General features: G+C 43.5%; 1 protein-coding gene across 4 annotated transcripts; it reads left to right on the top strand.

Moving 5' to 3' along the window:
* Positions 1–9,319: 9,319 nt before the first annotated feature.
* On the top strand, positions 9,320–19,439 carry tex11 (testis expressed 11). Of its 4 annotated transcripts, none has more exons than XM_068651819.1 (29): positions 9,332–9,529; positions 10,152–10,264; positions 10,346–10,430; positions 10,514–10,593; positions 10,678–10,758; positions 10,998–11,117; positions 11,690–11,770; positions 12,084–12,169; positions 12,268–12,325; positions 12,600–12,695; positions 12,777–12,858; positions 13,006–13,030; positions 13,114–13,265; positions 13,345–13,430; positions 13,635–13,772; positions 13,831–13,933; positions 14,010–14,125; positions 14,196–14,281; positions 14,779–14,832; positions 14,891–14,931; positions 15,009–15,086; positions 15,163–15,233; positions 15,472–15,585; positions 15,647–15,719; positions 15,793–15,942; positions 16,253–16,361; positions 16,429–16,549; positions 17,526–17,693; positions 18,363–19,439. In XM_068651819.1, the coding sequence occupies exons 1-29, from the start codon at positions 9,469–9,471 to the stop codon at positions 18,435–18,437; spliced, it is 2,703 nt and encodes a 900-aa protein (XP_068507920.1). In that variant the 5' UTR covers positions 9,332–9,468; the 3' UTR covers positions 18,438–19,439. The 4 variants fall into 4 exon arrangements, 3 of the variants coding, with proteins under 3 accessions (XP_068507920.1, XP_049618046.1, XP_049618055.1); XM_049762089.2 differs by having other exon boundaries at positions 9,333–9,529; positions 12,952–13,030; XM_049762098.2 differs by lacking the exons at positions 12,084–12,169; positions 12,268–12,325 and having other exon boundaries at positions 9,333–9,529; positions 12,952–13,030.
* The last annotated feature ends 79 nt before the right edge of the window (positions 19,440–19,518 follow it).

Raw genomic sequence — 19,518 nt, 5'->3', positions numbered from 1 at the left:
GGTTTTATTTTTAACCTAAGAAACAGGACACGGTGCTTTTTATATCAATGTAAATAATCTCCTTTTGTCCAGCACTGCCCCACAGAGTGTGGATGTGCTGCACAGAGTTGTCTTTTCTCCCTGGGAAGGTCACAGCAGCATGCAGGCACTGTAAATAAGAACATCCTGCCCTCACCTTTCCGCCCAAATCAGGACTCTGCATCTCTGTATCACAAAAACAAGAAGACAATAATACATTAACATCTGGTTGGTTTACATGGGAGAATTGCTCACATCACATATAACGGAAAATTCAAGACTTGCAGTAACAATCTCAGTTCAACACAAAGTGGGGTAGACGCATACTACACAACAATTTTTAACATCCTAGCCATTTTTTTTTTTTTTAATGTAGGGGAAACAATCCATGCTTTGATTTAAGTTGGTGTTGACCATACATGAACCTTAAAAAGGTTTATATTTACAGCCGTCGGCCCTGAGCGTTTTCCAACCTGCTCGATGAAGAATAAAAGATCATTTTTTATAGACATCAGGCAAAAATCATTCACACTATTTTTGGGCAAGGAAATTTTGTGAACAAATATAGGTAATACACATCAATTTAATGTCTGCTATAACTCGATTGAAGAAGAAAAAAATCAACAGCATGACTACAAACAATGATCATAGGACAATTTGGAACGTGAGCAATTCTGATTTGAAACAATATGTATACAATGAATATGAAGACATTTTTGTGGACGCTCCTTGTGTGTCCTCCTCACACTCCCGACTCCGACTGAAACAATTGGTGGAAGTTGCTGACCTAGATGGGAGTATTTTTCACGTGTTTTATTTGGAATTATTCCGGTGCTCCAAACACGCCAGAAGAGTAAACTGATTAAATGGAACCACTAGATTGACACAACAAATTTTTTTATAGCTAAAACCTTTTTTCAAAAACTGTCACATTTATTGACAAAAGAAATACAATTCAAAGAATATTTTGTATTTATTTTTATTCAATTATTTGACTCTCCATACATATATAGGAATACTTTACGTCTTTTGTTTTAATATAACAGATTTTAATACAGGTGCTGATGTAACACTTAACAGATTTTTGTTGGTGGTGTGCCTCGAGATTTTTTCCAATGAAAAGTGTGCCGTGAATGAAAAAAGGTTGGGAAACACTGAGTTAATCACCAAATGATTCCCGAACGCGGCACCGCTGCTGCTCACTGCTCCCCTCTCCCCCAGGGGATGGATCAAAATCACACGGGGATGGTTAAATGCAGAGGACAAATTTCACCACACCCAGATGTGTGTGTGACGACCATTGGGACTTTGACTTTAATACAGCACCTACACACTGATCCGTTGGCAGCAGTCTCTCACCCGGTCGGGAACGGGAAGTTGCGTCACTGACTCGTCTCGTTCGTGAACGGGAATTTACGTCACGGACTCGTAAAGTTCCCCCACCCCTTTCTCAAGTGATTCGTTCTTTTTTCAATTCATATGACTTCAACCAGGAAGTGTCAGTAATGCACATTGAAGCTGGTGCCACCTCGCCGTAAAATAAAACGAAGAGGAAAATGACGTAACTTCCCGTTCACGAACGAGTCGTGAATTGCATTTCCTGTTCACTGAAAGGATCTGTGAGTGAACGAGTCAGTGAGTGAGTGATTTGCATTTCCAGTTGATCGCGAGAACGGATCAGTGAGGGAACGAATCCTGACTTTCCCGTTCGCGAACGAGTTAATTGGTGAACTGCCATCCCGTGCATCAACGGATCAGTCAGTGAACGTGTTGCGTCTCCCTCCTGGCGTGAACTGTGTAAGCCAGAATGTAGCTTTACGATTTGCCAAGGAAAGAAAGAACCACTTACTGAAACACCACTTCTTTTATGCACGTTTTCTCCAAGCTAACGGCTAACTTTATTGCATGAAAGGATGCGCCGTTGTGCAACAGCGGGGAGATAATGCTTCTCTTTGGGTAATCTTGATTTTATAACACTTAAAATAACGTGTATGCATATATACGCCTAAATATTGTTATCCAATATATCTACTGCAGTTTCACATTAGATTGCTGGTTTGGAATTTACTTTTATTGTTATTATTATTTTAATAAACATTAAAACCTGTTAAAACTTGTCTGCTGTTTTATTCCTTGTTTTATTTTTTTTTGGGCATGAAAACAAAAAAAAATCAGACTCCTCAGGATGAACTGATCATTTGAATCAGGTGTGTTTAACGAGGGAAACTTGGAAAATATGGAGGAATGCGGCCCTCGAGGACTGGACTTGGACACCCCTGCCTTACACTGAGTGCCAAAAGTCCCAATGATCGTGAGCAGCAGGGGGGGCCCCATTTCAACCCCTTACACTGAGTGCCAAGCAGGGAAGAAATGGGTACCATTGTTATAGTCACTGGTATGACTCGGCAGGGGTTTGAACCCACAACCTCCCAATCTCAGGGCGGACACTCTCCTCTTAGGCCACTGAGCTGGTAAACACTTGTGTCGTAGTATAACACTTATAGTCGTTTTTAAATAACGTGTATACCTTTATACGCCTAAATATTGTTATCCAATATATCTACTGCAATTTCACATTAGATTGCTGGTTTGGAATTTGCTTTTAATATTATTATTTTTAATAAACATTTATGTTAAAACTTGTCTGGCGTCTTATTCCTTGTTTTTATATTCGCCAATTAAAACATAAAAATCAGACATTTGGTTAACGGCTTTATATGACAATATGTGTAGGTACACTACACGAGGTTAAAATAAAGGGTTAATTGCACAACAAAAGCATTTCCTCGCACCTGGGATCGAACCAAGTTCTTACCGAGCAAGAGCTCAAATCACTAACCAGTCGGCTATTTCGACCGGCAGTCTACAATTGCTTGTACTGTTTTGTACTAGTGATGTGCATTCCAGTTCTCAAGTGAACTGAATCTTTAGAATCGGTTCACTAAGGATCGTTCGCTACACTTATTTATTTATTTATTTATTTATTTACCTCGTGTAGTGTACCAAAATATCCCATAATTATCTGCCTAAATAATTGTGACTAATTTAAAACTATTCTACTTGTTAATACCTACAAAATAACATATTCTAACCGGAGATTGCATTGACCTAATTTTCACATGGTCCTTGTTTACATTTTGCATTTGACACTGACAGCTGTCAAGTGCCACGTTAGGGCTCTTCTTGTGTATATTTTATTTGTTATGGGTTTTCTTTTGTAAGTTTAACTTTGGGTACTTCGAAAGTGTCATTTTAAATTGTCCTTTGCTAGGTGTTCGTGTTCACAACATGTTGTGATGACATCTGCTGTGGAGTCTTCACTGATCTAGTCGCTTGTGAGCTGCTCCATAAAACCATTCATGTTCCATGCACAGAGAGCAAGGCTTCCATAGGGTAGTGGTTAGTGCTCTGGGCTTTCACCCCAGCGACCCGGGTTCGAATCTCAGTGGGACCAAAAACATTTTATCATAGAAAATTTGCAACACAGTTGCTCGTGTAACCATAAAACTATACACTTCCTTAGGTTAGGTTTAAAGTTAGGGTTAGAGCTACAATTAGGTTTAGAGCTAGTGTTAGGGATAGGGTTAGAGGTAGGATTAGGGTCAGGGTTAGAGCTAGGGTTAGGGTTAGGGTTAGGGTTAGAGCTAGGGTTAGAGCTAGGGTTAGGGTTAGAGCTAGGGTTAGGGTTAGGGTAAGAGCTATGGTTGGAGTTGGGGTTAGGGTTAGAGCTAGGGTTAGGGCAGGGTTAGGATTAGGGTTAGAGCTAGGGTTAGGGTTAGAGCTAGGGTTAGGGTTAGGGCTAAGGCTAGGGTTAGGGTTAGAGCTAGGGTTAGGGTTAGGGCTAAGGCTAGGGTTAGGGTTAGAGCTAGGGTTAGGGTCAGGGTTAGGTTTAAAGTTAGGGTTAGAGGTAGAATTAGGTTTAGAGCTAAAGTTAGGGATAGGGTTAGAGGTAGAATTAGGGTCAGGGTTAGAGCTAGGGTTAGGGTTAGGGTTTGAGCTAGGGTTAGGGTTAGAGCTAGGGTTAGGGTAAGGTTAGGATTAGAGCTAGGGTTAGGGTTAGAGCTAGGGTTAGGGTAGGGTTAGGGTAGGGTTAGAGCTAGGGTTAGGGTTAGAGCTAGTGTTAGGGTTAGAGCTAGGGTTAGGGTTAGAGCTAGGGTTAGGGTTAGGGTTAGAGCTAGGGTTAGGGTAGGGTTAGGATTAGGGTTAGAGCTAGGGTTGGGGTTAGAGCTAGGGTTAGAGCTAGGGTTAGAGCTAGGGTTGGGGTTAGGGTTGGAGCTAGGGTTAGTGTTAGGGTTAGAGCTAGGGTTAGGGTTAGAGCTAGGGTTGGGGTTAGGGTTGGAGCTAGGGTTAGTGTTAGGGTTAGAGCTAGGGTTAGGGTTAGAGCTAGGGTTAGGGTTAGGGCTAGGGCGAGGGTTAGGGTTAGAGCTAGGGTTAGGGTTAGAGCTAGGGTTAGGGTTAGACCTAGTGCTAGGGTTAGAGCTAGGGTTGGGGTTAGGGTTAGAGCTAGGGTCAGGGTTAGGGTTAGAGCTAGGGTTAGGGTTAGAGCTAGGGTTGGGGTTAGAGCTAGGGTTAGAGCTAGGGTTAGAGCTAGGGTAAGGGTTAGGGTAGGGTTAGGATTAGGGTTAGAGCTAGGGTTGGGGTTAGAGCTAGGGTTAGAGCTAGGGTTAGAGCTAGGGTAAGGGTTAGGGTAGGGTTAGGGTAGGGTTGGAGCTAGGGTTAGGGTTAGGGCTAGGGCTAGGGCTAGGGTTAGAGCTAGGGTTAGGGTTAGAGCTAGGGTTAGAGTTAGGGTTAGAGCTAGGGTTAGGGCTAGGGCTAGGGTTAGGGTTAGAGCTAGGGTTAGAGCTAGGTTTATGGTTAGCCCTAGAGCTAGGATTAGAGCTAGGGTTGGGGTTAGGGTTAGAGCTAGAGTTAGGGTTAGAGCTAGGGTTGGGGTTAGAGCTAGGGTTAGAGCTAGGGTTAGAGCTAGGGTTAGAGCTAGGGTAAGGGTTAGGGTAGGGTTGGAGCTAGGGTTAGGGTTAGAGCTAGGGTTAGAGCTAGGGTTAGGGTTAGAACTAGGGTTAGGGTTAGAGCTAGTGTTAGGGTTAGAGCTAGGGTTAGGGTTAGAGCTAGAGTTAGGGTTAGGGTAAGAGCTAGGGTTGGAGTTAGGGTTAGAGCTAGGGTTAGGGTTAGAGCTAGGGTTAGGGTAGGGTTAAGATTAGGGTTAGAGCTAGGGTTAGGGTTAGAGCTAGGGTTAGGGCTAGGGTTAGGGTTGGAGCTAGGGTTAGGGTTAGAGCTAGGGTTAGGGTTAGAGCTAGGGTTAGGGTTAGAGCTAGGGTTAGGGTTAGACCTAGAGCTAGGGTTAGAGCTAGGGTTAGAGCTAGGGTTGGGGTTAGGGTTAGAGCTAGGGTCAGGGTTAGGGTTAGAGCTAGGGTTAGAGCTAGGGTTAGAGCTAGGGTTAGGGTTAGAGCTAGGGTTAGAGCCAGGGCTAGGGTTAGTGTTAGGGTTAGAGCTAGGGTTAGGGTTACCTAACCGCTAACCCTAGCTCTAACCCTAGGTCTAATCCTAGCTCTAACCCTAACCCTAGGTTTAACCCTAGCTCTAACCCTAATTCTAACCCTAGCTCTAACCCTAGCTCTAACCCTAGCTCTAACCCTAACCCTAACCCTAGCTCTAACCCTAGCTCTAACACTAACCCTAGCTCTAACCCTAAGTCTAGCTCTAACCCTAACCCTAATCCTACCTCTAACCCTAACCCTAGCTCTAACCCTAACCCTAGCACTATCCCTAACTCTAACCCTAGCTCTAACCCTAACCCTAGCTCTAACCCTAACCCTAATCCTACCTCTAACCCTAGCTCTATCCCTAACCCTAACCCTAGCTCTAAACCTAATTCTAGCTCTAACCCTAACTTTAAACTTAACCCTAGCTCTAACCCTAACCGCTAACCCTAGCTCTAACCCTAGGTCTAACCCTAGCTCTAACCCTAACCCTAGGTCTAACCCTAGCTCTAACCCTAATTCTAACCCTAGCTCTAACCCTAGCTCTAACCCTAACCTTAGCTCTAACCCTAGCTCTAACCCTAACCCTAGCTCTAACCCTAACCCTAGCTCTAACCCTAACCCTAACCCTAGCTCTAACCCTAACTCTAGCTCTAACCCTAACCCTAATCCTACCTCTAACCCTAGCTCTATCCCTAACCCTAACCCTAGCTCTAACCCTAACCCTAGCACTATCCCTAACTCTAACCCTAGCTCTAACCCTAACCCAAGCTCTAACCCTAACCCTAACCTCTAACCGTAGCTCTAATCCTAGCTCTAACCCTAACCCTAGCACTAACCCTAACTCTAACCCTTTAAACCTAACCCTGACCCTAGCTCTAACCCTAACCCTAACCCTAACCCTAGCTCTAACCCTAGCTCTAACCCTAACCCTATCCCTAGCCCTAACCCTAACCCTAGCTCTAACCCTAACCCTAACCCTAGCTCTAACCCTAACCCTAGCTCTAACCCTAACCCTAGCTCCAACCCTACCCTAACCCTACCCTAACCCTTACCCTAGCTCTAACCCTAGCTCTAACCCTAGCTCTAACCCCAACCCTAGCTCTAACCCTAATCCTAACCCTACCCTAACCCTAGCTCTAACCCTAACCCTAGCTCTAACCCTAACCCTAGCTCTAACCCTAACTCCAACCCTAGCTCTTACCCTAACCCTAACCCTAGCTCTAACCCTAACCCTAGCTCTAACCCTAACACTAGCTCTAACCCTAACCCTAACCCTAGCCCTAGCCCTAACCCTAGCTCTAGCTCTAACCCTAACCCTAGCTCCAACCCTACCCTAACCCTACCCTAACCCTAGCTCTAACCCTAGCTCTAACCCTAGCTCTAACCCCAACCCTAGCTCTAACCCTAATCCTAACCCTACCCTAACCCTAGCTCTAACCCTAACCCTAACCCTAGCTCTAACCCTAACCCTAGCTCTAACCCTAACACTAGCTCTAACCCTAACCCTAGCTCTAACCCTACCCTAACCCTACCCTAACCCTAGCTCTAACCCTAACCCTAGCTCTAATCCTAACCTTACCCTAACCCTAGCTCTAACCCTAACCCTAGCTCAAACCCTAACCCTAGCTCTAACCCTGACCCTAATTCTACCTCTAACCCTATCCCTAACTTTAGCTCTAAACCTAATTCTAGCTCTAACCCTAACTTTAAACCTAACCCTGACCCTAGCTCTAACCCTAACCCTAACCCCAACCCTAGCTCTAACCCTAACCCTAGCTCTAACCCTAACCCTAGCTTTAGCCCTAACCCTAACCCTAGCTCTAACCCTAACCCTAGCTCTAACCCTAATCCTAACCCTGCCCTAACCCTAGCTCTAACCCTAACCCCAACTCCAACCATAGCTCTTACCCTAACCCTAACCCTAGCTCTAACCCTAACACTAGCTCTAACCCTAGCTCTAACCCTAACCCTAACCCTAACCCTAACCCTAGCTCTAACCCTAGCTCTAACCCTAATCCTAACCCTGCCCTAACCCTAGCTCTAACCCTAACCCCAACTCCAACCATAGCTCTTACCCTAACCCTAACCCTAGCTCTAACCCTAACCCTAGCTCTAACCCTAGCTCTAACCCTAACCCTAACCCTAGCTCTAACCCTGACCCTAATCCTACCTCTAACCCTATCCCTAACACTAGCTCTAAACCTAATTGTAGCTCTAACCCTAACTTTAAACCTAACCTAAGGAAGTGTATAGTTTTATGGTTACACGAGCAACTGTGTTGCAAATTTTCTATGATAAAATGTTTTTGGTCCCACTGAGATTCGAACCCGGGTCGCTGGGGTGAAAGCCCAGAGCACTAACCACTACCCTATGGAAGCCTTGCTCTCTGTGCATGGAACATGAATGGTTTTATGGAGCAGCTCACAAGCGACTAGATCAGTGAAGACTCCACAGCAGATGTCATCACAACATGTTGTGAACACGAACACCTAGCAAAGGACAATTTAAAATGACACTTTCGAAGTACCCAAAGTTAAACTTACAAAAGAAAACCCATAACAAATAAAATATACACAAGAAGAGCCCTAACGTGGCACTTGACAGCTGTCAGTGTCAAATGCAAAATGTAAACAAGGACCATGTGAAAATTAGGTCAATGCAATCTCCGGTTAGAATATGTTATTTTGTAGGTATTAACAAGTAGAATAGTTTTAAATTAGTCACAATTATTTAGGCAGATAATTATGGGATATTTTGGTACACTACACGAGGTAAATAAATAAATAAATAAATAAATAAGTGTAGCGAACGATCCTTAGTGAACCGATTCTAAAGATTCAGTTCACTTGAGAACTGGAATGCACATCACTAGTACAAAACAGTACAAGCAATTGTAGACTGCCGGTCGAAATAGCCGACTGGTTAGTGATTTGAGCTCTTGCTCGGTAAGAACTTGGTTCGATCCCAGGTGCGAGGAAATGCTTTTGTTGTGCAATTAACCCTTTATTTTAACCTCGTGTAGTGTACCTACACATATTGTCATATAAAGCCGTTAACCAAATGTCTGATTTTTATGTTTTAATTGGCGAATATAAAAACAAGGAATAAGACGCCAGACAAGTTTTAACATAAATGTTTATTAAAAATAATAATATTAAAAGCAAATTCCAAACCAGCAATCTAATGTGAAATTGCAGTAGATATATTGGATAACAATATTTAGGCGTATAAAGGTATACACGTTATTTAAAAACGACTATAAGTGTTATACTACGACACAAGTGTTTACCAGCTCAGTGGCCTAAGAGGAGAGTGTCCGCCCTGAGATTGGGAGGTTGTGGGTTCAAACCCCTGCCGAGTCATACCAGTGACTATAACAATGGTACCCATTTCTTCCCTGCTTGGCACTCAGTGTAAGGGGTTGAAATGGGGCCCCCCCTGCTGCTCACGATCATTGGGACTTTTGGCACTCAGTGTAATCAGTTCATCCTCACGTTCTGCAGGAGCCTGATCATTGAATCAGGTGTGTTTAACGAGGGAAACTGGGAAAACATGGAGGAATGCGGCCCTCGAGGACTGGCTCTAGTGTAGTTTCTCACCTGGGATCGAGCGTAAGTCTTACCGACCAAGAGCGCATACCACTAACCAGTCGGCTATTTCGACCCGGCAATACCTGCCTGTCTGTTCAGTTTTGTACAAGTGATGTGCATGCCAGTCCTTTAAAGTGGACTGAATCTTTAGAATCGGTTCACTCAAAAGATTTGTTCAAAAGAATCATTCACCCAATCGTTTCTTCTTTATTCTTTATTTATTTATTATTATTTATTTATTCTTATTTATTCATTCATTTATTCTTTACCTCGTGTTGTGTACCTATTGAAGTGTAGGAAGTGATTCGTTCACTGTCGTTCACTGAAAAACAAATACGTTGTTTTGAACGAATCGTTCACTCACAAGCCAATACTAATTTATGCTAGCATTTTCCCGGTGGCGAGACTTCAGTATGGAGAACTTTGTTTCATTGGTGACACGTAAGTATCTAATACGTATCCCACAGAAACAGCATCTTTACGAAAATTGTCATCTTTTACACAGTTTTGTTGACGAATTGCGGACCAAACGGCTCGCCAATGAACTCATTGCTGGCTAACAGGTGGCTAGGCTAGGCTAGGCTAACGTAACGAGAAAAAAAAGTGACGTGAACTGTATATTTATCGCTGTACTTTTCCAGCCAAACCATACAACAATTATTGTAATTTACAAAACATAAGGATATTTGAATACCACTGGCAAATGAACACTGCTTTTATCCCCCTCCCAAAAAGTCTGGCTGAAGTTAACAAATTTGACTAAATGTTCAAATGCTCTGCCAGTTCCATTTCAAATGGACTTAATGAGTTTGTGAAATTAACTCGTAATTAAAAAAATGCTTTTGTATCTCTGATATCACTATGAAAACTCTTTTTAATTAGACATGTGAATGGCCCTGAATGGCCCATTTAAAAGATGTACAGTTTAAAAAGTTGACATTTTTTTGTCCAATTTCCTATTGACCTTGTTCTACAGGGTTCTTCATTCCATCACAAACTGTTTGACGAAAGTGATATATGCACGATAACCACTAAATATTTCGTGTTATGATTATGTTCTCAGGCCTCGTGTCAGATCTTGTTCAGAATCAGCAAACAAATTTCAGTGAGGCGATTGACATCATCTTCTCTGAAGTGTCTTCTCTTGAGGTTGATGCGAAAATTGTTGACCCACAGGTAGATTCAATCGTGATGGTCGACATCTGTCACTTGTATACAGTCTAACCAGATTGAAGTTCACATTTGTTTGTGTTGCAGCTTGAAGAGTGTGCCATACAGCTGTGGAACTGGGTTGTGAGTAAGAATGTGGGCGAGTCTATCAGTACAAGTCAGAAAGCCAAAGGTACAATAATGAGTTGCATATTTGGTCGCAAAATAAAAAGAAATTGTCATATTAATGCTAACAGTGACTTATCAACTTTGCAGCACGCCAAGCGGCTTGCTGCCTGATGTACTGCAGTGCACCTGTTAATCCACCAGAGGGCACCCTCCGAAAGCAGATCCTGGTGAGGGAGCGCCTATGGCCGCTTCAAAAATAATAAAAAAAAAGGCTCAGGAAACACGTCACAGTCTTTTTGCATTTCTTACAGATGGCGTGCAGAACTGGAAGGACCTGGTTGGACTGCAAGAATCCAGAGATGGCGGACCATTTACTCAAGCAGGCCATCGAGGTGACATAAGAGTAGCCTCCTGATAATTTGATAATTGTAGGGGATACGTCCTATCCCCCCTCCCCCGTCATAAGGGAAAATCTACAAAAAAAATACAATTGTGTAGTTTTGTTGAGTATGTAACATAATGGGGATGCAAACATAAACAGTGTTATACGTAGTATAGCAGTGGTTCACCATCAGCATCTAAGTGGACACATGATTTTTGGCATCCTGTAATATTTTCCCATGTTGCCCAGAGTGTGGAGACGTTAGTCACCCTGCTGACATCCAGAGTGGGCGGCACGTCGGACAGCGACTCATCCAAAATGGACATAGAGAAAGACCTGCTGCGGATCCTCTCCTATCTGGCAGAATCGGTGGGCTGCGGCGACACTGTCCACGTTTGTTCTTGTGAGATTTGGCAACCGAGTTGCGGAGGTGTTGTGATGACAGACTTGCCAGACAGCTAAAATGTCAAGTGAGAAGCAATGAGCAGGCCAAACTGGATTGATGGTGATGTGGTGCACGTTTAAGTTGAAAAGATGACTGTGTTTCAGAATCGTTCACTCATTTTCACTCATTGTTACCAATTACAGGATATACTATACATAATAAAGTTATTCGGTATAGGAAGTACTAGAGAAACGCAGCGACACAGTTCCCTACGATCTACAAATTGTTTATTTTGGTGAACTACAATATGATATAGTTTAGAATAAAATCAAAGTCAAATGTCCCTTTGAATACTCTTGTCGTATTCATGAAATTAACGCCAAACTTTGATCCATCATTGATTCCATCATCACTTTATTGCATTTTCTTCACTTACTACACGGTATATATTTGCAACTTATTAGCCAATTTGAAAATTTGTTTAGCAATGTTGCAAATTCCCGACGTAGTAGTAGTAGTAGTGATTTTGAACACTGCCCATCTGTATTCCTTGCAGGCTTTCATTCAAGGGAGTCACCAAGAGGCTGTGGCCTATGTGCAACGTTGTAAAGACATGCTGCTTCGCCTACCCGCTCAGGTACACTAGAATCCACTTTCAATTACAGAAAACACATTTTTCAGATACTCCTTCACTCGAGTGAGGTGAAAAAAAATCAATCCGCGTTTACTGATGCACTTTCAATCATTCATAAAAGAAAAAGGTCCGTATATGAAACACTGTCTGTAAAATGGATTTTGAACAATGGAATTGAATAGCAATGAATAAATAATAATAATAATGAATAAAAATGTGGAAAATAGTGCAGTTATTGCAACAAATATCCCAGGGAAATGTTCTGCAGGAAGGATTAGTGAAGGGATGAGTTCTGTGTTTTCTCTCATCGTCACAGACGAGTTTCCTGTCCATAATGTGCTACAACTTTGGAATTGACGGCTACCACGATCAAAAGTTTGAAGACTGTACCTTCTGGTTACGGTACTTAGAATCATGTCTTAGAGATGAGTGTGTACAGGTAACGTACACCACGCAGCAGAAAAAGGTTTGAGGTATTATTTTTCTATGTGATTTTTTAGGCAGAGCTATGATATCAGCAAGATTCATGAGAAATATGGTCCTGAAGCCCAGATTAGGGTAAGAAGACAATCGTGTCCTTGCTTGTACACAACGTTGAAGCAGATGAATGAAAGTCATTCCCAAAATTCCAACTTGGGGGTTCAAAGTCTTGTTTCTGCCTTGAAATCGTCCAGACTTTCAATTTTGATGCAACCTGTCGCACTACTTTGGCACTGAGGAGATTTTTACAACACTCCTTAATGGTTTTGTCTCAACCTGCTTAATAATTTGTATGAGTTGTCCAGCAACAATACAAACAAGAACGAATGTGTTTGATTTGGACCGTCTTCAGGCCAAGATTTTGCGTCTGCTGGCCACTGCTTATCTGGACTGGGACGTTCAGAGGTTTCACAAAGAGGCCCTTAATGCCGTGGATTTAGCTAACAAGGTCAGATCTGAAAATGAAGGTATAACATATAAAAAAAAAAAAAAAAACAGCAGCATGTAAGCAGTGTGCCAATTTTGTCAGGAATGTGTGAGCGCCTCCGGGCTCTTTTTAAAGATCAAAATACTCCTGAGATCAGGGGCCTCTGATGAAAGCATCACAGCGGGTAAGTCCATTCATGAAAAAAATCCTGCCTGCCATTTTATCTCAAAACACTCCCTCTTGAGATTTAAATAGTTGGACTGAAACACGTCGGCAGGTCTGGATGAGATGCTACAATCTGACGTTTCACTTCAAGTTTGCCTCACTACAGTCGAGCTCCTCCTGTCTGAAAGCAGGTACATACACAAATGCTTTTTTACCTGGATATTAACAATTCAATAAAATGAATGCTGTGGTCTCTGTCCATTTCTTCTCCCAGAGAAGCGCCAGCTTTAGACTTTTTAAATCGTGCCTGTCAGCAATTTGAGTCATCTCCCGCCTTGGGAACCGCTCTCGTCCTGTACATCGGGCTCCTGCTGCACAGAGACAAAAAGCTGCCGGGCAAGCAGAAGATTGAGGACCTCATCACCGGTGCCGAGCATCATTGCCCATGTATTAACTGATTACCTGTACTAAAACGTAACAAATGTTGGGACTTGCGCCCACACAGCGCATTCCTCTGGAAAAGAGCTGGCACCGCAGGACCTCATAAGCCTCCACGCAATGTTGTGGGATCAAGCAGCAAAATATGTTGAGGTACCAACATTGTCGTACTTACAGTAGATTTGTGGGGATGGTGTCAAGGGCACAAACAGATACGCATGCACACAAAAACAATTCCGTAATGCCCTGAGACACACAAACTGTCATGTTAGTTTCAAAACTAATTTCATAAAGACCTAAGCGAAACCTAACAACTTGGCAGAATGAAGTTGCATAACATTGAACTGCTGTTTCTAGGCAGACGACTACTCCGAGGCACTGGAGTGGTACAACTACTCCCTGAGTTTCTTCCAGGTTGGAGGGATAGACTCCAACTTGGCCAAATTGCAGAGGAACAGAACTTTCTGCTTCATGCAACTGAAGCAGCTGGAAAAGGTAGTAAGACTCATTTTAATTCAGTTGTTGAATTTTGACTCTTCTGTGTCTTCCTCAGGCCAAAGAAGCCGTGAATGAGGCGGAACGCTGCGACCCTGACAGCATGTTCACGCAATTCAGTATTTACAAGATAGCGATGCACGACGACGATGTGGAGAGAGGTGGCTCTGTGGAAAATCTGCTCACATTCCATTGATGTTATCAGATTGTAATCAGCCCTACCTGTGCGCAAATTAGCGGCCAAGGCAGTGAACACGATGGCGCTTCTGTCCAAGGATCTCAAAGAGGCCGGACCCTTGTCCGAGAACGCCACATCCAGCCTCCTCTGCCAGGCCGCTCAGATGGCCTTGGAGGTAGCCAATGTCTTTGTGCGTGTGTTGAATCTGCTTGGGGCTTAAAAAGATGTTTTGCTTCTTGTGACAGAATAAACAGAATGAAATGGCCATAAAGGTCCTGGAAAATGTGTGTGAAACCTCCAAGGATGAAGCTCTGGTTCTGAAGGCTCTCAGGTTGGTGAAAATGAGGGGAGAAAAAAGCAAGTCAAATACATTTTAGTCAGTGTGTTTTGTTTCTAATGAATCCCTGTAATGCTTTAGAGTAGAAGGAACAGGTCAGCTTCGAGGGTACAGTATGTGCGTGCAGATTTATCTGGCATTATCAAACAGTTTTGTCAGCTCATCATTCTACTTATTGCATCCCAAAGGGCTCGTAGACCTTTGAGAACAGCGACAAAATATAAAACAAGCGAACCTGGAGTCTGTCGACTTTGTAGCTGCTGTTTTAAAATCAATGCAAGGATAGGGAGTGGACATTTCTTTAAAAAAAAGTGAAAGCCTTGTCTTGCTCCAATACATCTTTGAATCGCATCTCTCAGTGAGTTAATGCTTTTCTACACTTCCACACCTAATCCACATAGCAATATTTCGTCCCCTTTAAAAAAACGGATTTGGAAAAGACATTCAAATTAGAGACAGTTGATTATTAAAGATTATTGCTCTTTTTCCAGGTGTCTGGTTCGACTCGCACTCACGGCCATAGAAGCCCCCAATGATGAGAAAAGGTACATACTGAAAATTTTGATTCCAAACGTCAAATTCACTTTTGAGGCTTCTCTGCAGGGACGACAATACGGACGCGCTGCTGCCTTATTTAAAGATGGGTATGCTGCGTGTGAATATTCGTCTTGTCTTTAGCCCCATCGTAAGCTGCAAATGTTTTTGTTTGCCGTCAACGCAGCGCTGCAGAAGCTTTCACAACAGCTGTGCTTGACAGCCGAGCAGCGCACGGAAGAAGCCAACTGGTTCAGGAAAATCGGTAGCCAAGATTCCTCCTCGGTTTGGCGCAATCTGACCAGAAACGCTTCGAATCAATTTTTTTGTTTGGATTGTAGCTTGGAACGCGGCACTGCAGTGTGAGAGCAACCCGGACAGAATGCGGGATTTCTTTCTGCTTTCTTACCAGGTAAGAGTGGCCGCCGCCGGGGTTCAGGAGGACTAAAATGCTCTTTCACATCAAGTTTATTATTGTGGTCTCTACGTGGAATGCTAATAAACAATATAGCAATGTCTAGAAACAGCTGTTGTAATGTATGATGCAAGATGCCTCCCTGGCGGTGTCGGAGAAAATGCAGCATATGCACTCACCCAATTTGCGTCCACTGAGTAATAACCAAGCAGGATTCTCATGTGCTTCTGTCCAGCTGTGCCAGATGTGTCGTCCCGAGCGCGTCATTCTCACGGCCCAGAAGATGTGTTTGCTCATGGCTGTTGCCGCCGCTCTTCAGTTCTACAGGGCCGCTCCTCACGCCGGCCGGGTGAGTGCGCCAGGTCGTCACGTGAATCTTATGTCAGCGAGCGTTTCCTTCTGCTTTACAGACACAAGATCTCAGTCAGGCGCTGGAGCACATTGCGTTATGTGCAGAGGTGTGGAAAACCCTAAAGGCAACAGGTAGCGTACACGTTTGCATAGTTGGAACCGAAAGTCACTACTAAGTGGAGGCGATGAATTTCTTCATGTACAGGAAGTTACCCGCAGGATCCAACAGACACACTGCTGCTGCTCTATGAGTTTGAGGCACGCGCCAAACTCAACGACCCCAAAGTGGCCAGCATCTTGGACTCCATCCTGGAGCAGGACAATGTGGAGCTCAAACTACTGCAGACCATTGCAGGTGAAAACAACAACAAAGAAGCAAGGTTGGGGGTGTGGCCTTAAAATGTCATCTCAAAATGTTTGGGGCTTAGATGCACATCACGTCAAACGCCAAATGAATACTTTTGCGACGGGAAAATGATCACCTTGCTTTCGGTGACGTTCAGCGTATTTGAGTCACCAGGGTCATTTCTTGTCAAACAGCTTGAGATTCATACCCCTTCTGTTCATACAGAAATTGAATTGGCAGTGTGAATCAGGGTTCAAATTAGTCTGCAAAGAGACCTGGCGGTTGTCGAACTCAGCAGTACATTGTCATACACCTGCAGCATTAGCCATGGAGCCTCCAGCCCACTACCCTCTGCTATGCAAGAAGGCCCTGAGGGTGGCGCTGTCTATTCACAAGAAACAACCTCAGGAGGACCCGGCGCAGTGCAGGCATGGTCGCCGCCACTCAGTGCGCAGCGTCCCCCTAAGTGTCACTCACTCTTAGTTTCCTCCTTAGCAAGTGCATCCACAGCCTCATCAAGCTTTCCCTGCCCAGCAGCACATCCCAAATGGAGGCCCGCCTGCTGCACGAGGCCTGGGACTACTACGAGGAGGCGCTGGCCATCATCGCCGCCGTCGTGAGTCAGCGCGCCACCTCCGCCCACAACATGTTTCTGTCTCGGGTACAAAACAACCAGAACAATCCGCTTCACATTGATACGATTCTTCATTGCCCTTGGAATGAAATGAGAAGATTCACAGGTAGATTTACTCAACGCATTTAAACTGTTTAGCCTTTTCACATGGATTTAACTTAGTTGAAACATCTATCAAGACATTTTTTTTAAACTAGTGTATAACAACACTGAGGAAACACACGAAAAGGACTCCAGCAGTTTCCTGAAGCGGACCGAATTGCTTTGTTTTGTTTTGCTGAATCTTACATTTTAGAACATCAAATCTGTCTGTATAAACAAAAAGATTCTTGTGGCCAAATTTGCCTTCATTTCAACCTATTCTACTACGTACATGTTGGTCAAGATAGAGTCGCTTTGATAATCAGAAGTTGCTTGCCAGTTACTCAGTACTTTAGTAGTAGTATACTCAATACTTAAGTAGTAGTTTTTTTTTACTCAAGTCATTGTTAGGACCGTTTTAATTTGACTTTTTACAAGTCATACCACGGTCAAATATTTGTGGCTACTCCCGACTACCCACTTTAGAACACCATTAGTATTTTCTTCCCTCCACGTTCTTAAAACCAAAGTCGCTTTCTATGCAATTTTTCTGGGCATACCATCCGTTCCCCTCTGAGCGAATGACACATTTACTGATATGGTTTTACCGTCACAACCAAGCATGAGTTTGCAACCGCTGAATTAGCAGATGTTTCCATTCACCGCCCCCTTCCTGCCAAGTTTGAAAGAGGCGGCAAATTATCAGTGGGATTGCACATTTCCCCCCTTTTCATTGCACCAGCCGCAACTCCGAGCGAGCGGCAAAAATTGTGTGAATAGCGACAGAGGCCCGGGGCCTTTTGAAAGGAGTTGCCACTCACTTTAATGACGCTTCAAATCTTCTCCCATCTGGCTCTTTTCTGGATCTTTCCTGTAGCCGGACAGCTTTCCGGAGACGCAGATCATGTGGCTGCTGACCCGCGCCTGGAACACGGGCATCTTGCTCTACAGCCTGGCGCGCTACGTGGAGGCAAAGAAGTGGTGCTTGTTGGCCATGAGCTTCGTGCACCACTTGGGACCCCTGCAAGACAGCTACAAGACGCAGGTGGGGGCGGGGGCACCACCTCAGGCTGAGAAATCAACACAAATAGCATAGCATTATCCTATTGCTTTGAAATACAAGCACTTAGAGTCAATACGTCACATGAATGGATTCATCCTCTTTTTGTTTCTAAACACAATCAGAATTGTTTTCCAATCAAACAAAAGATGTGCTTTGAATGCAGACTTTCGGCTTTTATCAGATGGCGTAGCTACCAACGGAATAAGCAGCACAATGAATTCCAAAGTGTTTCCGGAATGCCATCGTCTGCTCGTGATAGGCAAAAACGTTTCAGAACTCGGACAGCGCTACGCAGTGCAGATGGACAATTACCCAAAGTGCACTGTGAAAGCAACCAACAAGATTTTGAAGGCAAAGAAGTACATTATTATGCACCAGCCAAGTGAGTCACCTAATCTGAATCCCATTGACTCAATGGCATTGAGTATACATTTGACTTCCTGAACGTGAAGGGACGATAGACAAAGACACTGGTTTTCTTTTTTTTGAATGTCAATGCCCTCAAACAAAAGCTGAAAGTCTGCCGCCAAAGTGCATCTCGTTTGTTGCATTACCAATCCAGAATGGTGGCGTTCAGAGCCAAAAAGAAGCTAACTGTGGCCTCAAAAAGTCTCAATTATTGATGGACCTGACTGTATTGTATGTCCACAGATGTCCCAGCTCTACAGCAAGATCCTGGACCGTCTGGATGGCGCAAAGAAAAACACCTTATTCATGGAAGAATAAGCACGCTGGTTAGTCACATTTATGTTAACTGTTAAACAATTTGTTGAGCAACACCTATCCCAATGTTCTACGCCCGGAGGATAAAAAATACATTGTAGGACACAAGGGCCATGTTTGTTTTTGAAAGGTAACAAGAGAGGTATGCTAATTGAGAATTTGGTTTGGAAAAGAACAAATGTATTAGAATAAATTTTACGGTTATTTATGAATGAACCTAAATTAATCTCTTCAAAAATATCGTGGGTCAATGTGACCCGCAGTGTTGGAGCTTTTGAAAACGAGATTTTATTAAATAATAGTTTTTGTGTATATTGGAAGATTGCAAAAACGTGAAAACATGTATACTATTTGCACAAAAACAACAACAAAAAACACATTTGTGCTTAGTCCTTTGTCACTTTCAGCTCAAAGTATCCAATAGGATGGGAAACAGGCCAGTGCACCAAAAAAAACTGTTGAGCACAAGATTGCATCAATTGAAACGTGCATAATTTTCAGCAGTTATGTCCAATGTATTGAGAAACAAATTCATGGATTGTTTTGGTAGGAAAAAAAGGGAAATATCTTTAAAATAGTGTTGCGCTTAAAAAGGCAATAGTGATTCCAGATTTTCTGCCAAACTGAAAAAAGTAATCAGCAAAGAAGGGGCCGTTAATTTGCTCTGGCAGGCCACAAAACAAAAGATGTAATAACAAACTTGCCCAAGTCATAACTGAGTCACATATTTTATTTCCAAACAAATAAACTCTTTTCAAGTAGCCCCCCCCCCTCCCCCCAAAAATTAAAAGCCCAAAGAAAAAGACTTCTTTTCTATTCATATACTATATAACAGAATGGCATTCCCCAAGTGACTAGGACAGGGAAGACCGATTGGGCCCCGAGCGTCCTAACAGGCCGTAAACCACCTGTGGCCGCACCAAGGAGACGACTGGACTGTACAATCAAAAGGCTTCATGTTTGCAAGCACTTACTGCACACGTGCCATAAACAGAACAGCCCCCCCCCCCCCCAAAAAAAAGTAAATAGAACGACATCACCGTTAGTCAGCCTTGTCAATAATATGCACGCTCAGGTGACTATA

The sequence above is a fragment of the Syngnathus scovelli genome, chromosome 1, assembly GCF_024217435.2.
Source record: "Syngnathus scovelli strain Florida chromosome 1, RoL_Ssco_1.2, whole genome shotgun sequence".
Taxonomy (NCBI): Eukaryota; Metazoa; Chordata; class Actinopteri; order Syngnathiformes; family Syngnathidae; genus Syngnathus; species Syngnathus scovelli.
The sequence above is the reverse complement of the archived record's forward strand: the minus strand, read 5'-3'. Positions and strand labels throughout refer to the sequence as shown.